This window comes from Leptodactylus fuscus, chromosome 6 (assembly GCF_031893055.1).
Source record: "Leptodactylus fuscus isolate aLepFus1 chromosome 6, aLepFus1.hap2, whole genome shotgun sequence".
NCBI classification, from domain to species: domain Eukaryota; kingdom Metazoa; phylum Chordata; class Amphibia; order Anura; family Leptodactylidae; genus Leptodactylus; species Leptodactylus fuscus.
The window spans coordinates 146,509,209-146,526,252 of record NC_134270.1 but is presented as its reverse complement, the minus strand read 5'-3'; the positions used below and the strand labels follow the sequence as shown (position 1 = coordinate 146,526,252).

The window sequence follows — 17,044 nt, the reverse complement described above, 5'->3', positions numbered from 1 at the left end:
TCTACAGTAAGACAAATAGCCCCCACCTTCTCCAGTATAAAGAATGGCGTAACTAGGAATGGCGGGACCCCAAGGCGAACATTTGACATGGAAAAGACCTGTGAATATAATGATAGCGGTGTTTGTGGGGTTACTGGGCCCACGGTTTTACTTACCCATCCCTACTCCGCAAACGGGGAAGTGCCGGTGGCCGTGAGCAGGACCCAGGATCGGTAAGTAAATAGGGCCCGTTACCTGCTGGAGTCACTCAATTAAAAAAATAATAAAAAATCTGCAGCAGTAGTGGCTGCCGCCGGGCCCCCTTATGTTCCGGGCTTGTGGAAGCCATTAACGCTGCTACCCCCAGTAGTTACGCCCCTGAGCCTAAATATAACAAATCACCACGAGATTAACCCCTGAATTCTTTGCAGAATTTCTACAAAAATATTTGTGCCTCAATTACGTAGAAGATACTGTAGATAAACAAATAAGATAAGGATTTTCTATGATTTGCTTTTATCATTCATTATTAGGTTTAGTGGTCCTTTAAGATACGGCCACTTCTTCTTTTCCTGCGATATTTCCTTACTCCTCTATGGAGGGATGTGCATGCGCATCATGTAGTATCTAAGCTATTCATGCAATCAGACACTTAAGTGAAATGAGGGATAAAATCGCATATTGCTTTTTTTTTCGGAGTCATTGCATTATTCCAAAAATAAATAAGTCAGACTTAAATGATGTGCACTTTCCCCTCCATAGTTACAATATGATGTTATTAGCACTAGCCATGATATAGAGCATAAAGGTACATCCATTTCATGCCAATGACCTCCGATATACATCACTTTTCTTTCAAGCAAAAAAAAAACTTTAGCAATATTGATGTTCCCTTTTATCATTTGCATAAGTGCACTAAGAATATCTACTGCTTTCCTGTGACTAGTAAAAGGAGATCTTAGCCGTAATGAGGATTTGACCACTGGATGGGAGCACTTTAGTTTATGGCTGAAAATGGGGAAATTAGAAATCCAGACCAAGTATAAATTTGCATTAAAATAGTATTTCAAGGATAAAACAATTTATAGCGAAAACAAAAATCCCATACATTTGTTCAGTCGACAGCTCTTTGTCACAATCCTTCCACCATGGACGGGGAAAGGAAGGGGGGTAAACTGCTGTCGGACATCTTTGAGGGTGTCTTATCTCTCTAAGTGTAAAAGGATTGGGTGCTGAAGCTCAACGTGCCTTTCCTTGACATAATGAGTTGGAGGAGAGTCCAATGGCCACCATACATATAAGATAGTCTGCCAGTCCCAATAAAATATGTGTGTTTGGCAGAATTTGCCATAATGTGTATGGGGTCCGTTAGGAGAGTTGTTACTCTAGGACACCATGCAAACAATTAAAAAGCAGCTAGAGCCAATAAAGAAGATTCAGATATATGTCTAAACACTTTGGTCTACTAAGACCTTCATCGAGATGCCTGAAGTGAGTCCGAAACTCGGTCAAGGCTCACGACTAGACCCTGGTCAAGACTCACGACTAGACCCTGGTCAAGGCTCATGACTAGAGCTTGGTCAAGGCTCACGACTAGACCCTGTTCAAAGCTCACTACTGTGGCACCAGTTCTTTCCTGAGTTATTCAAAAAGCACTGAAAGTGTCCAACCTAGTGGAAGGTATTGAAAGTTAGCCCCATAGCAAATATGAAAATGTGCCAACCAGCACGAGTCCGGTATTTTATTTTTCCCCTCCATTAACTTTTAATAACTCATGGGCCAATGTTCTAACAATGTGTGGAGAAGGTTCTCCTGCATATGTTCCCACCAATAAGTGACTAGTTCTGTTCTCTGATCTCCAAAGGCTCCACATTCTGCATCGATGGTATTTGTTGCCTTGGTCCTGGCACTCTAGAGTACACCATGGTCCACTCTTTGGAACAACAATCTACAGTCATGGCCAAAAGTTTTGAGAATGACACAAATATTATATTTTCACATGATCTGCTGCCCTCAGATGTTTTTATCACATACAGAAATATAATTGCAATCATATCATGAGTAACAAAAGCTTATATTGACAGTTAGAATGAGTTAATGCAGCAAGTCAATATTTGCAGTGTTGACCCTTCTTCTTCAGGACCTCTGCAATTCTCCCTGGCATGCTCTCAATCAACTTCTGTAGGTTTTTGTTTGTCGACCCATCTCTTGATGATTGACCACAAGTTCTCAATGGGATTAAGATCTGGGGAGTTTCCAGGCCATGGACCCAAAATCTCTATGTTTTGTTCCCTGAGCCATTTAGTTATCACCTTTGCTTTATGGCAAGGTGCTCCATCATGCTGGAAAAGGCATTGTTGATCGCCAAACTACTCTTGGACGGTTGGGAGAAGTTGATCTTGGAGGACATTCTGGTACCATTCTTTATTCATGGCTGTGTTTTTAGGCAAGACTGTGAGAGTGCCGATTCCCTTGGCTGAGAAGCAACCCCACACATGAATGGTTTCAGGATGCTTTACAGTTGGCATGAGACAAGACTGGTGGTAGCGCTCACCTCGTCTTCTCCGAATAAGCTGTTTTCTAGATGTCCCAAACAATCGAAAAGGGGATTCATCAGAGAAAATGACTTTACCCCAGTCCTCAGCAGTCCACTCCCTGTACCTTTTGCAGAATATCAGTCTGTCTCTGATGTTTTTTCTGGAGAGAAGTGGCTTCTTTGCTGCCCTCCTTGAGACCAGGCCTTGCTCCAAGAGTCTCCGCCTCACAGTGCGTGCAGATGCACTCACACCTGCCTGCTGCCATTCCTGAGCAAGCTCTGCACTGCTGGTAGCCCGATCCCGCAGCTGAAACACTTTTAAGAGATGGTCCTGGCGCTTGCTGGTCTTTCTTGGGCACCATGGAGCCTTTTTGCTAACAATGGAACCTCTCTCCTTGAAGTTCTTGATGATGCGATAGATTGTTCACTGAGGTGCAATCTTTCTAGCCGCGATACTCTTCCCTGTTAGGCCATTTTTGTGTAGTGCAATGATGACAGCACATGTTTCTTTAGAGATGACCATGGTTAACAGAAGAGAAACAATGATGCCAAGCACCAGCCTCCTTTTAAAGTGTCCAGTGGTGTCATTCTTACTTAATCATCATGACAGATTGATCTCCAGCCCTGTCCTCATCAACACCCACACCTGTGTTAATGGAGCAATCACTGAAACGATGTTAGCTGGTCCTTTTAAGGCAGGGCTGCAATGATGTTGAAATGTGTTTTGGGGGATAAAGTTCATTTTCTAGGCAAATATTGACTTTGCAAGTAATTGCTGTTAAGCTGATCACTCTTTATAACATTCTGGAGTATATGCAAATTGCCATTAGGAAAACTGAAGCAGTAGACTTTGTAAAAATTAATATTTATATCATTCTCAAAACTTTTGGCCATGACTGTACTTTTAACACCAGAAGAGAATCCTCACTTATAGCACTATAGGTTACAAGTGGCACAGACATGGCAGTTAGACCCCCATAGGGAGCCCAAAGATCTTTCTCCCAAATGGTACATGGTTCCTTCGATTTTTCCATTGGGACTCTGGAGCTTCATGTTACACCTTTGTCTCTTTAAGATATTGTGCGGAGAAGAGAAATAAAATAATAAGTTAATGAATCTAAATCAAGTCATAGGAAATATAGTCCATGAAATGCAGAGTAATTTTGTATGCTCCAAATAATCCAGCTTCTTACTTTGATCTGTAAGAAAGCGAAGACAGTCAACCAGTATGTACTCTGTGTCTGCCTCTAATCTCAAAACCTCTTTATATCCAAAATGTGTCCATCTACCCTGCTGTCATTGTACCCTGCACATCTGGTACCAGAATCTAAGAGCATTTTAGCCCCTGGTGATAATGGGATATAGAGGCCAAAGAACAGAACTCAGTGTTCATGGCGCTCCCTATGAAGAGAATGGAAGCAGGGAAGCATCATGTCCAGTGGATCAGATATTTACCTCTGTCCTCTGGATAAAGGATACATATTCGTTGTGAAACAAACAACCCCTTTTAGGACAAAGAGAAAGGACTGCCCTTGAGGAGGTCCTGGATGGCCCCATTTGGTAGGACTGCAAAAATCCCTAAGGCCACATTATTTGGCGATAACAAATTCTGCCTCCTGTTTTATTTAGAAACCATCACATGGAACTGCCCCAGTGGGAACCACACAACTGATCATGCACAACTCAATGCCAAGAGGGGTAACCATATCTCAAATGGACCCCTAAATCCACCCCATTAAGCACTAGGGGTTTACTCCTCCCCACAGGCACTCACAAGAAAGGATGTGTGAAATGCTAAAATCCTTCTGGACTGTTTCTAGTATGGGATTCCTCAGGAACCCTCACCCACCCAGGAGGTACTGGTCGTAGCCTCCATCCTCTTTCCTCCAGTAAATTTCCTTTCTTACTAGTCCTATGCACCCTCCCGCCTCCTAACCTAACGCTGACGCTCTTACCTTTAAGTCCACCCCTCTGTTCCAAACCGTGTCATACCGGGCCCACACTATGCCACGCCACTCACTTTGCTGCGAGGTATTTGTATGAGTTTGCTAGCCCAACAAGTCAATGCTGCTGTATGGCATTGTACTTGGTAAGTACTGGGGAGTCTGCAATGCTTAGGTGCTTATTTTTAATTGATGACCTATCCTAAGGATAGGTCATCAATTATTCAGCCTTGAAAACCCCTTTAATGAGAGGTCAGCCCCGATAGCTTAGTGTGAAGGAGGAGAATAGGTGTAGACGCTCTTGTCTGTAAATTTCATTAATACTTCTGATCATTTCTGCAAAATCTAGGCCATGCAGAATTTGCCTAAATATATATTCCTTTAATGCCTAAATATATATTCATAACTAAGGTCAGTAATGTCTTTTTATAGACAAATGCTGGTAATATTCATCTGCCACATACCGCTGCATTGCTTCTTAGAGTGACTGTTCCGGATGTGACTTTCATTTGTTCTGCTGATCAGTTTATCATATCTTCATGAGGATTGGTGTCTTAACTTTGTGTTCAGGTTAAGGTGTCTATGAAAGTTGATGCTTTTTGGTACAGTCTTGTTGGCTTCCATAGATAGGAAGGAAAGATGAAAAATTGGTCTCTTAAAGGGGTTATCCAGTTTCTAATAGTGATGGCCTATCCCCCACTGCAGATATTTTCATTCTTGACTCCCTGCTTTCCAAATCCAAATTGTGGTTTGGCTCTTTGGATTTTATTTGTTGCTACATCTTTAGTGGACTGGGCGTTTTCAGATACTCCTAGCCTGCCTCAGAGGACTTTAGGAGGACACAGATCTTTTACTTTTTTGTGCTCCTTCACTCCCATTTGGAATCTTCCCCATCTTGCATTGTACGACTGTGTTTGCATAGAGAAACTGATAAAGACTCCTCTTTTATATATGGTTCACTGACTGCTCCACCAAACGATACCAAGCTGGACTTCATGACAGCCTGGGAACGAGATCTTGACTTCATCTTGACCCTAGCTCAGTGGAATAACTGTTGCACATCCATCAGCAAGGACAGTTAGCAGGTCACTCTTATGGAGCCCTCCTGGAAAATCCTGCACAGGACTTATTGGGTCCATAGTTTCCACCCTGTTCCTTTTGGATGGCTATCCATAGATTGGCCCAACAGCGTTTTGGGCAGTCATTCCCGTTGTCTGCTCCAGTCTTTCTCCTGAGCCTCAATCTGGCTAGTCTTATACATGCCTAACATAAATTGCTTCAGTATATTTTGATGCCTGTTCGCCTTTATATCGCCATTAATAGGAAGAGACCCTATCTCTCTCTGATGTGGTTCACCCACTTGACACTATAATGCTTCATGAGACATCTCAGACACTCGCCCACTCTTTGACAAGAGTTGGACCCCATTGGCTAATAGGTCTAACAGCAGGGTCATTCCCCCCATTTTTTATACTATTTCCCCTTCTTTTTCCCCCTTTTCAGTTGCCCCCTTTCCATTGGTTTTTCTGCCTTGCTTTCCTCCTTCCAGGTCGTACAGATGAGCTCATCTTGTGCTTGTTGCTGCCTTGTTATATTATGCATGCCTTGCCTTGCATTGATGCACAGACCATGCACATATCTTATTCTTTAACTTCTGTTCAATATTTTTTATCTTTCAATAAATACTTTTTGACACTAAAAGGACTGAACTAAAACCTGGCAAAGTGAGGGCAGTGTGACTTACAGCATGCAAACATTACCCTGAAGCCACTCTGTCCCAGAACAACATATTTGCAGGGGTCTTGGCTGTCATCGCAGATCTAAGATAAAAGGTTATTTCAGATGTTCGTTTTTCTTGGACATTACAGTGTGGCTATCTACGACAGTCCCATAGCCTTCCAGTAGAGTAGTGCATTTGTGATCATTGCTCCAAATGGAAGACAAAGGACCACCAGTCTCATTACTCTTATTGACTTTCTGTCTGTCCTATGGTAAATGGGCATTGTGGGGACATAATCCAAGAGCTCCATTGGGATCTGTGGGTCTTTATACCATTAAAGGATACCTGCCACCGTAAGATTTCAGCCCGTGCTACCGTTCTTGTAGAGTCAGAGCTGCTCGCTATAGATAAAGGATCCAGAGACAGGTTGCACACAGTCTGTGAATAAACACACATCAAGGGCAATGCCAGCCTGGCTCTTGTATAATGCATGAGGTGGCCAGCTATTGAAGTGTGGGCAGCTCCATTCTCCACTACTAGCATACACTGGTCTCTCTCGCAGGTGAATTGCATTTCTCTGGGGTTTCTTTTAATCCTTTATTTCCTTTTACACTTTTCATCCCCGTCCCTCATCTGTCACTCTATACATGGAGTCACTTCCCAGAACCATCCATCTGTCCCTGGCTGAAACCTCCATTGTTGATGACTGTTTGCCCCTGCGCTATTCTTTCCTCGCTCGCAGTCTCCCATGTTTATCTCTCCCTTCCCATTCAGCAATTCCTTTGTGCCAAATCATTACCGACCTGCATTTTTCTTCCTTCCATTTCCCTATCTTGACTTCTACTTTCAGTCATTCTTCACTTTGATCTATTGCACCTCTTGCTGGCGGTGCCGTCTCCCTATTGTCTCCTATGGGGAATGTGCTTCTGTATTTACTCGAGTCCCCGTCTCCTGTCACTTTTCCTAATCCCCTGGAGTCCTTATTCACCTCCTCTCATTTCATGCTACCTGCTTCCTTCTTATTTCAGTCCCTTGTTTCTCTCTGACTCTCTTTTCTTATTCCTTTTATTATTATATTCCAGTCGCTCTTTTTTTTTCCGCCTGTTTTCTTCCTGCCTCTGTTCTGTTTCCCCATTCCGCCTGCCTCTCCTATTTTCTTCTCTCTACCAAGTTTAGGATTCAGTGCACGCTCAGAGCTGGACAGGTTTTTTTTTTTCCTTGCGTACTCGATCGCTCCCACTTCCATGAGTCAGCTCAGAGAGCCGCGGCCCCATTGTCTGAGGCTGCGAATATGTCATGATGAAAATGTAATCACACTGAAAATAAGACACACAATTTTTCCAGGGACAGAGCAAAATAAATGAAGCAGAAAGTGTATGATAATGTGCGGAAATGACTTGGATCCGACTGCATTCAGTGCAGACTTAAATAGGGCTATGGGAGGATTTACTTGTTAACCCCTTTGTCACTGTCTTAAAAATGTGTTGGGACTATGGTGGGCAAAGAGGCGAATGAAAGGGAAGGCCTGTAAGGTTACTGCAAGTGCAAGGTTAAAGCCTCATTCACATGTCACTGATTTCTGTTTGTGTTTTCCACACAGAGCCATTGAATTCTATGCCTGTATTCAGATTTTTCTTCCGCAGAGAGATACAAGCATGCACTTTTGTCATACATTCCAGTCAATGGGGAAGATTTATTAAGACTGGCGTATCGTACGTCAGTCTTAATAAAGGCCCTGACTGGTGCATGGATTGATTGATTAAGACCCCATGGCGTGGGCCAGTGTGCTATCCGTGTATTCATTTCTGTTGGCCCACGCACACAACCTTGACTTGCACGGTTCTGTGACCAGGCAGACAGTCCCGGCCTCAAAACTCAGGACAGCTCCTTTTCCTGTCCAGTTTTGCTACCGTACTTCCGCGGCAACTATTCATTGAATGAATAGGACAGTGAAGCACGGCTGGTACACGGGCAGCACATGCATGACATCCAAGCACTGGCCTTGCCGTTCAATGATGTCCAGCAGCTAGAACACGGTCGTGTATAACCGGCCTTATAAAGACACAGGCCTCCTCATTAATCAGCTGGACCAGGGGATGGGGCTTAATTGGAAGCAGGTTTGGTTTGTCAGGAAAGGGGCAGGGCTTAAAGGGATATTTCCATGCTTAGAAATGAACTCCTATCCATTGGACAGCGAGTAACTTGCATATCAGTGGGCATACCTACATCAATCTAGAAAAATGGGAGTGTTGCTCCCCCTTCATTTAATTAGAAGTGAGGGAGATAACTGAAGTCCTGTCTTCAACGCTTCCATTGAAATGAATGGACCAGTCCCAACCAATGCTCCAATCAGAACAGTGGACAAAACTCCCCAGTCTCCTGATCAGTAGGGGGTATCAGCAGTTGGACCCTCACCAACATGCAAGTTATTCCCTGTCCAATGGATAGGAGATAACTTCTAAAGATGGGAAACCCCCTTTAAAATGTACCAATGTGTGCCAGAATCGGACCAAGCGATGGCGGACTAAAGATACATCAGATTTATCATCCAGCTTCAGCCACTGTGATAAAGTTGGAGCATTCCTTCTTGTTACTAAGATCCCCTGACAATTAGCGGATAATAAAGTGTTCTCCTGATGGAGATCAGTGGTCTCCCTGCAGTGCCCCCACAGGGCAAATAAAGTATTACACATTGTCCATTCAAATCAATGGTTTTTATAATAAGGACAGACAGGTCCTCCAGAGTGAGAGATGTCTTACATTATTTTGGCCAAAAGATGAGGATCCTGAAGGCACAATCACTTTCTATTAGTATTACCTACAGTGTTGGCCAAAAGTAGTGGCACCCCTGTGGTGTTAATTTTGCTTTTTTGCTTGCAATGAAAAAACACAAAAGAGAATGAAAAAAAAGTCACATCATTGATCATTTTACACAAAACTCCAAAAATGGGCCGGACAAAAGTATTGGCCCCCTCAGCCTAATACTTGGTAGCACAACCTTTAGACACAATAACTGCGCACAACCGCTTCCGGTAACCATCAATGAGTTTCTTACAAGGCTCTGCTGGAATTTTAGACCATTCTTCTTTGGCAAACTGCTCCAGGTCCCTGAGATGTGAAGGGGGCCTTCTCCAAACTGCCATCAAGAGATCTCTCCCCCACAGGTGTTCTATGGGATTCAGGTCTGGACTCATTGCTGGCCACTTTACAAGTCTCCAGTGCTTTCTCTCAAACCATTTTCTAGTGCTTTTTGAAGTGTGTTTTGGGTCATTGTCCTGCTGGAAGACCCCTGACCTCTGAGGGAGACCCAGATTTCTCACACTGGGCCCTACATTATGCTGCACAATGTGTTGGTCGTCTTCAGACTTCATAATGCCATGCACACGGTCAAGCAGTCCAGTGCCAGGGGCAGCAAAGCAACCCCAAAACATCAGGGAACCTCCGCCATGTCTGACTGTACGGACCGTGTTCTTTTCTTTGAAGGCCTCTTTTTTTTCCTGTAATCTCTATGTTGATGTCTTTTCCCAAAAAGCTCTACTTTTGTCTCATCTGACCAGAGAACATTTTTCCAAAACGTTTTTGGCTTTCTCAGGTAAGTTTTGGCAAACTCCAGCCTGGCTTTTTTATGTCTCTGGGTAAGAAGTGGGGTCTTCCTGGGTCTCCTACCATACAGTCCCTTTTCATTCAGACGCCGACGGATAGTACGGGGTGACACTGTTGAACCCTCGGACTGCAGGGCAGCTTGAACTTGTTTGGATGTTAGTCGAGGTTCTTTATCCGCCATCCACACAATCTTGCGTTGAAATCTCTCGTCAATTTTTCTTTTGCGTCCACATCTAGGGAGGTTAGCCACAGTGCCATGGGCTTTAAACTTCTTGATGACACTGCGCACGGTAGACACAGGAACATTCAGGTCTTTGGAGATGGACTTGTAGCCTTGAGATTGCTCATGCTTCCTCACAATTTTGCTTCAGACAGTTCTTTGGTCTTCTTTCTTTTCTCCATGCTCAATGTGGTACACACAAGGACACAGGCTGAGGGTGCCAATACTTTTGTCTGGCCCATTTTTGGAGTTTCGTGTAAAATGACAATGATTTGACTTTTTTTTCATTCTCTTTTGTGTTTTTTTCATTGCAAGCAAAATAAATGAAGATAATAATACAAAGAATTTGTGCTTGCAATCATTTTCTGGAAGAAAATTAGTATTATCTGACAGAATTGCAGGGGTGCCAATACTTTTGGCCAACTCTGTAATATTATATTTGAAAATATGTCTGCTAAACTAGAATAAAAAGTTGTACTAAGAGTTACACATCCTTTACATGTTTTCGACCCTTTGTAGGTTCCTACGACCCAGCGCCATATTACTAGATATTTTCAACCCACCCATATGACCAAGTATGCCGTAATTTACTGCCCACCATTTCTCACCGATGGTAACATGCCTAAGAACCACATTGTCTAATTCCACCTCCCCAAATATTATCAAGGCTTCATGAACATGAACCAAGGACAAACAAGCCTTGATTTATACAATACACTAAAATTTTTTAAAGTTTTTAAACTTTTAATAGGAGAAAATGAATATTAAAAATGTCTCTGAATATGAGCACATGGCAAATAGCTGTTACCATGGTAGATGCATCATTTTTTTGCAAAAATAGGCAAATAAGGGTATGTGCTCTATTACTATCCAATTATGATGGTTTATTGACATTACGGGTCCTGACCCATATAATATACTGCATTTGTAAGGTACAAGTTATTTGAAAAGACAGTCTACATTATTATATTTGGAGACTGGTACCCTAGTGACACCTACATAAAGTGTTGAAGTAAGCCGCACCAGAAACTCCTACCCTGACTCAGATACATATTGTAGCCCCATACCTCAGTGAGAGTACCCACAGTAACCGTATCATAGGTTTCTCACTAAAGGGGTTGTCCTTGGAGTTAAAATTACTGTAATTCATCTGCCAGATTCTTCATGATGGAACTGAGTTTGATCTGCGGGTTATGGGATCAGAACCAGACCCTCACCACTGGGTTGCTCTGCCTCCATCCTCCTCTCCTGATCTTACACGTACTTTTAGTAAACCTTCCTACCAAAGCCAGCCAGTAACTTTTTTTTTAGTAATCTGTGTCACATTCTATGGGATTGGACCAAATGGGCTAGCTTCTCCTCCCGGACACACATCTATAAGCATTGGGCACCCATGACACTGATTTACCAGTTGTGTTTCCTTGGACCTTTGGTAAAAACCACTGTCTACAGGAACACCCTACAAGAACCACTGTTTTATGCTCCAATTGTGCCGTATAGTCATCACAATATAGCTGTTCTCAAGCTTGTTCAGATCCTTGCATTCGCCAATGTCATAAATAATTAATATTCATCACATCACTTGGTTTTATTATTATTATGACTGGTGTATCTAGCTGATATAATAAACTCCTGGTGACCTCGCAGATCGTAGTCATGTGAAATCACAGCCAACCATACATTATCATGTATAATTAGGGTCAAAGCATTTTCGCCATCCAGCCCTTGAGATATGTGATGGATGGCACCAGGCCTGTAAATGACTTGTGGTCTAGTACTTGTTAACTATCCCTCTGTCTTCCTAATTACATCATGGAAGATAGACTTGCACATCCTGAGTGAGCGCCCTCTATTGGTGTGCATTGAGGCACTGACTTCCTAATTACATCATGGAAGTCAGATTTGCATATTCTTCCCATGTCCCCTTGCACAGTGGAGCGCTAATGGCTTAATAAGACTCCACACACCTAAATGGTGGTCTCTCCCTATGGAGTGACGATATCCCCCCTATCACAAATATAGACTATAGTTATCTTCTCCGTCCAGTCTTAACAAGAGATGAGCAGGATAAAGTCCATATGTGCTAGTCTAAGAAGTCACAAATAGTCTGTCGGAAGAGAGGGGTATTAAAATGGACTTGTTACCACAAAAATTAATATAATGTAATATATCTTATTAAGGAGATCAGTTTCCTTCACCACTTATTAAACTGTTCTCCTGTTCTTTATCTTCAATCTGACTACTTGTATACATAGTATTCATCTCTATATTCAGCTCTATGGAGAAGGGAGAGGTTGATTTGTTGCCTCGTTCTGTGCACTAATAGCCTCTTATCTTCAAACCTAGCCATGTTAAAAGCTTATAGAACAGCAGAGTGTAACAGCAGCAATTAAATAGGTTGTATTTTCTATTCCCCCTCTCTTCTTCATAGACTAATAAGTATAAAGTAACTCTGCCTGAAAAGTGGAGAAGATATTAAGATATATTACAAAGTTTCATATATTATCTTGTACTATTCATTTCTGATTTATTTTTTTTTATACCCGAAGGTACACTTTAAGTGGAGATTTCCTGTGGTAGGCATGAATCGGACAATCTAGAAGGCATTCTAACATAGTAGAATGTAGTTTGCCGGCTCTGTTCGTGTCAGGCTCAAATGTGTGTATCAGTCACCTTATGATATATATGATGCCCAAAGGACGTCTGCCAGTTCCTGAAGCCGATCTCGCTCCCACTGACCCCAAAAGCTGTAAATAAAATATTATTATTGTGACGGTGAATAATAATCGGCGAATATATACTTTAGTCCATAGTCTTACAGCAAAGAAAAGCTCTCCAGCAATTACATTATTAGCAAGGATGAAGTGGGATCTTACCTATGTCTTAGCAGCGGACATGTCTGTCATAGGCAACAAGTGGCTCATTTCTTCTAATCAGTGGTTGGGAGAATAATAGTCTAATAATGACATCTCAGCCCCTGAACTTGCCTGATATAATAACGCTGTCCAAATAATCAACCGGCCGCGAGATCAGGTATCACTCAATGTCATACCACAGGTTCTTTGCAACAATTTCCTTAATTGTTAGTTTGCCGTATGCAATATCAGCAGTGAAAAGGTTAACAGGAGAATTACATGGTCTCCAATGGGATGGACGATCTGTAACTCATAGCTTAGCGATAAGGACAAGCGGTGTGTCCCAGAGCGTAAGTGACAGCACAAGTGGCAGATCCTGGCAGAGAAGCAAGACGCCAGGCTGCATGAATGACATGGGCAGTCTGACACATCTCACAGGGGAGCTGGCACCAGCCGTAGGCCCCCTGCTGAATGATAACAGCCGTGTAGCCTGTCATTCAGCCCTAACACGGAATAGGGGCACCGGAGATGATTGAGCGGCGGATAGGACGGAGAATAGGAATAAGAGATATATCAAAATACAAGAGGAAGAAACCATCAAAGTCATAGGCATACAATAACTAGAGGCTGCCTACATATGAAGCTCCAGGCGTCCATAGACACAATGATAATTTGAGTGGCCAATGTTATCCACATTTTGTGCTCATTGTTCTGTAATATGGTGTCGATGAGACTCTGTATATTGTATCATATTTAAAAGAATACATATATTTTATTAAAAATTTATTTTTTTGCAGAATATTGGGCCAATTTATTATTCAGTCAACCATAACAGAATTTTTATTGACAAATTTTTGGATACAGGCTCTGGAATGGAGGACCTTTGTTTTATCTATAGATGAGGGTCTCGGTAGGTAGACCCCCACTGAACATACATTTATAAAGTTACACGGTAGATACCATAGAAGGTGATAAATATTAGTCATAGGATAATAAATACGAAATATCTTCTATCTACAGAGCCTGTGCACGGGCCTCAGAATGTGGAACTGGTGGATATCCGGGCCCGCCAACTCACCCTGCAATGGGAACCTTTTGGCTACACCGTCACTCGATGTCATAGCTATAACTTAACCCTGCACTACAGCTATCAACTGGGAGAGGAACGGGTAGAAACCGAGGAGCTGATTCTGACTTCAAGTCACTACACCTTACGGGGTCTCCGACCACACACCGCTGTGTATCTACGACTTGTACTCAGCAACCCTGAGGGGAGAATGGAGAGTGGAGAAGTCGTGGTACACACTGAGGAAGATGGTGGGTAGTAGCCAGAATACTTGTACACCTCTTTACTATAGCATATGTAATGGATATACTGTATGGAGTTTGCAGGATCTTGAAGGCCCAGAGTATTTTATATTAAGTGTACTGTATATTTCAAAGATCCATAAAAAGGCCCAGAGTATTTTATATACATAATTTTTAAGCCTATATGTTGAAAAAATTTTTGTTTTGTTTTTTTTTTACATTTAAGTACCGTATTTTTCAGACTATAAGACGCACTGGACTATAAGACGCACCTAGGTTTTAGAGGAGGAAAATAGGGAAAAAAAATTTTGAAGCAAAAAATGGTAAAATATTTAATATATGGGAGTTGTAGTTTTGCAACAGCTGCAAGGCCACATTGACAGGTGACCCTGCAGCTGTACAGGGTTGCATAGAGTGTTTTTTTTGCGGGGCCAGCTGTACTTTTTAGTTATACCATTTTGGGGAATATCTATTGCTTAGATCACCTTGTATTGAAAAAAACCCGGTGGTTTATGATATATATATATATATATATATATATATATATATATATATAATGTATTTTTTTTTCTAGGGACAGGAGGTGATTTAGAACTTATATTTATATTTTTAAAGCTTTTTTTTTTTACTATTTTATTTATTTTTTTATTTTTTTATGTACTTCGTAACGTATTCTTTATTTCACATGTATAACTATATATATATATATATATATATATATATATATATATATATATATATATATATACATACACTTTTTTTTGTTCATTTCCACGTGCTGTAACTCTTCCTCCTAGTACTGACACACCAGTGGTCATGAGATCAATCATTTGACAATTAGGAACAACAGAGGCCTTTGTATTCCTTGTACTCTCCAGAGTCCTCCGCAGTCCCTCATAGCAGGGAACCAGACAGCCAACTTCCTGATCACTTGGGCGGCTCTGTACCATGAATGTACTATGAAGAAGGCTTCAGGGATTTCACCCACCTATAATAGATAGATAGATAGATAGATAGATAGATAGATAGATAGATTGATAGATGATAGATAGATAGATAGATAGATAGATAGATAGATAGATAGATAGATTGATAGATGATAGATAGATAGATAGATAGATAGATAGATAGATAGATAGACATGAAAATGAGGTTCTTGGTTTTCACACTTTGATAAACTGTTTTTAAGCCCATCTGCCAATGACAAGGCAACCTATGTTCTGTGGGTCTCTACACTAAAATGAGTCCCCTCTCATGCTCTTGGTCTCCCATGTTTAAAGGGCAAGTGTAGTTCATTCATATTATGCATAGCATACACCACAAACAGCCTCCTCTTTCTGGACCGTTGGTCTCTAAATGTAGAGGGGACTGTAGTTCACCCATATTAAAATAAGCCTTGTGCAGATGGGTGGCATTCATGAACGAAAATGGAGTTCAGCCACACCACCCAAAAGGACAAATGCAACAAACAGACAAAATATAGATAGACATGGCTCACAACCAGTTGATATAGACATTTATCACAATTCAATATGTCATTGCCAATTATTAATAGACATTGTCTTTTCCTTCAGTGCCTGGTCCCATTCCTTTAGAGTCCATACAAGGTGGACCTTTTGAGGAGAAGATTTACCTACAGTGGAAAGCTCCAAATGAGACAAATGGGGTCATCTCCATGTATGAGGTACCAGGCGAGTGGCCATTGCCAACAGTTCTTCTACATTTCTCCTACAGTTAAACATTATCACACATTACAGTGCTGTATGAATGTTCATTACATATCTCATCCGCATCTTCTTCCCTCAGATCTCCTACAAGGCTGTAGGATCTCTAGATCCAAGTGCGGAACTGGCAAATCAAAAAGGTCGGATCTTCAAACTGCGCAATGAGACCCATCATCTGTTTGTTGGGTTGTATCCTGGTTCCACCTACTCATTTACCTTACGAGCGAGTACTAGCAAGGGCTTTGGACCACCAGTCACAACCCGAATTGCTACAAAAATTGCAGGTTCCTAACCATTGTCTCTCTACAAATGTTACTTAAAGGGAATGTGTCACTAGAAGATTACCTATTTTTTAAAAGTTTTTTTTTTTTTTTTTAATTCTGACTTTCTATAAATTTCTATAAATCTTTTCACTCCGGCCACTGAGTCTAATTATAGACATTGGCCAATTCTGTAGGAGTTTTCATTACAGTACACACCTCATTTACTTCACAGACAGGATTACAATAGAAGATCACGCTTCTATAGATAACACTACTGATTCATCATTGCATCCATTTTCTATAGATCTCATTGACTTGGCTTCAGACTATTGCTGCCTATGGCCATGAGACTGCTGTAAAGCATATCACTGAATGCTGTTAACAAAGCATAGTAGAAGCTTATACAAAATGGCCGCACCAAATCATGCACTGAAAATAGAACAAAAACATCTACAATGACAAAAAGTTATATTTTTCATTATCTGGTTTTAAATTGCGGACACATTCCTTTTAATCTATATTCCGTATACTTTTACGTACCTTTTGTTCCTTACAAGATGTCTACTTTTCTAACAAATACTCTTTGTACGTTGATCTTTCACAGCTCCTTCTCTTATTGATTCAGAGGCCGAGGCTCCTTTGAATGAAACAGAAACCACAATTACCGTTTGGTTAAAGCCAGCACAATCTCGGGGGGCTCCTGTAAGGTAAAATATTTGTGTATCTACATCACATCTCTAGGGAGGGTGCATGAACTATAGCTCCATGGTCGGACTTGTCTCACCAATTTATTTTAGTCCGTGCCATACAGGCCATTGCAAGCTACCTTATAAACAGCAGGACCTGTCACATATACTCATATATACTCGAGTATAAGCCTACTGAATATAAGC

The 17,044-nt window shown here is 41.5% G+C and overlaps 1 protein-coding gene across 7 annotated transcripts in view; it reads left to right on the top strand.

Annotated features, from left to right (window-relative positions):
- The window catches only part of PTPRT (protein tyrosine phosphatase receptor type T), a 265,207-nt gene that overhangs the window by 166,906 nt on the left and 81,257 nt on the right, over positions 1-17,044 (top strand). For all 7 annotated transcript variants that reach the window (XM_075277527.1, XM_075277525.1, XM_075277524.1 and 4 more), the window contains exons 8-11: positions 13,877-14,173; positions 15,739-15,848; positions 15,971-16,172; positions 16,756-16,858. In XM_075277527.1, the coding sequence (XP_075133628.1) occupies positions 13,877-14,173; positions 15,739-15,848; positions 15,971-16,172; positions 16,756-16,858 (712 nt within the window). The remainder of the gene's footprint in view (positions 1-13,876; positions 14,174-15,738; positions 15,849-15,970; positions 16,173-16,755; positions 16,859-17,044) is intronic.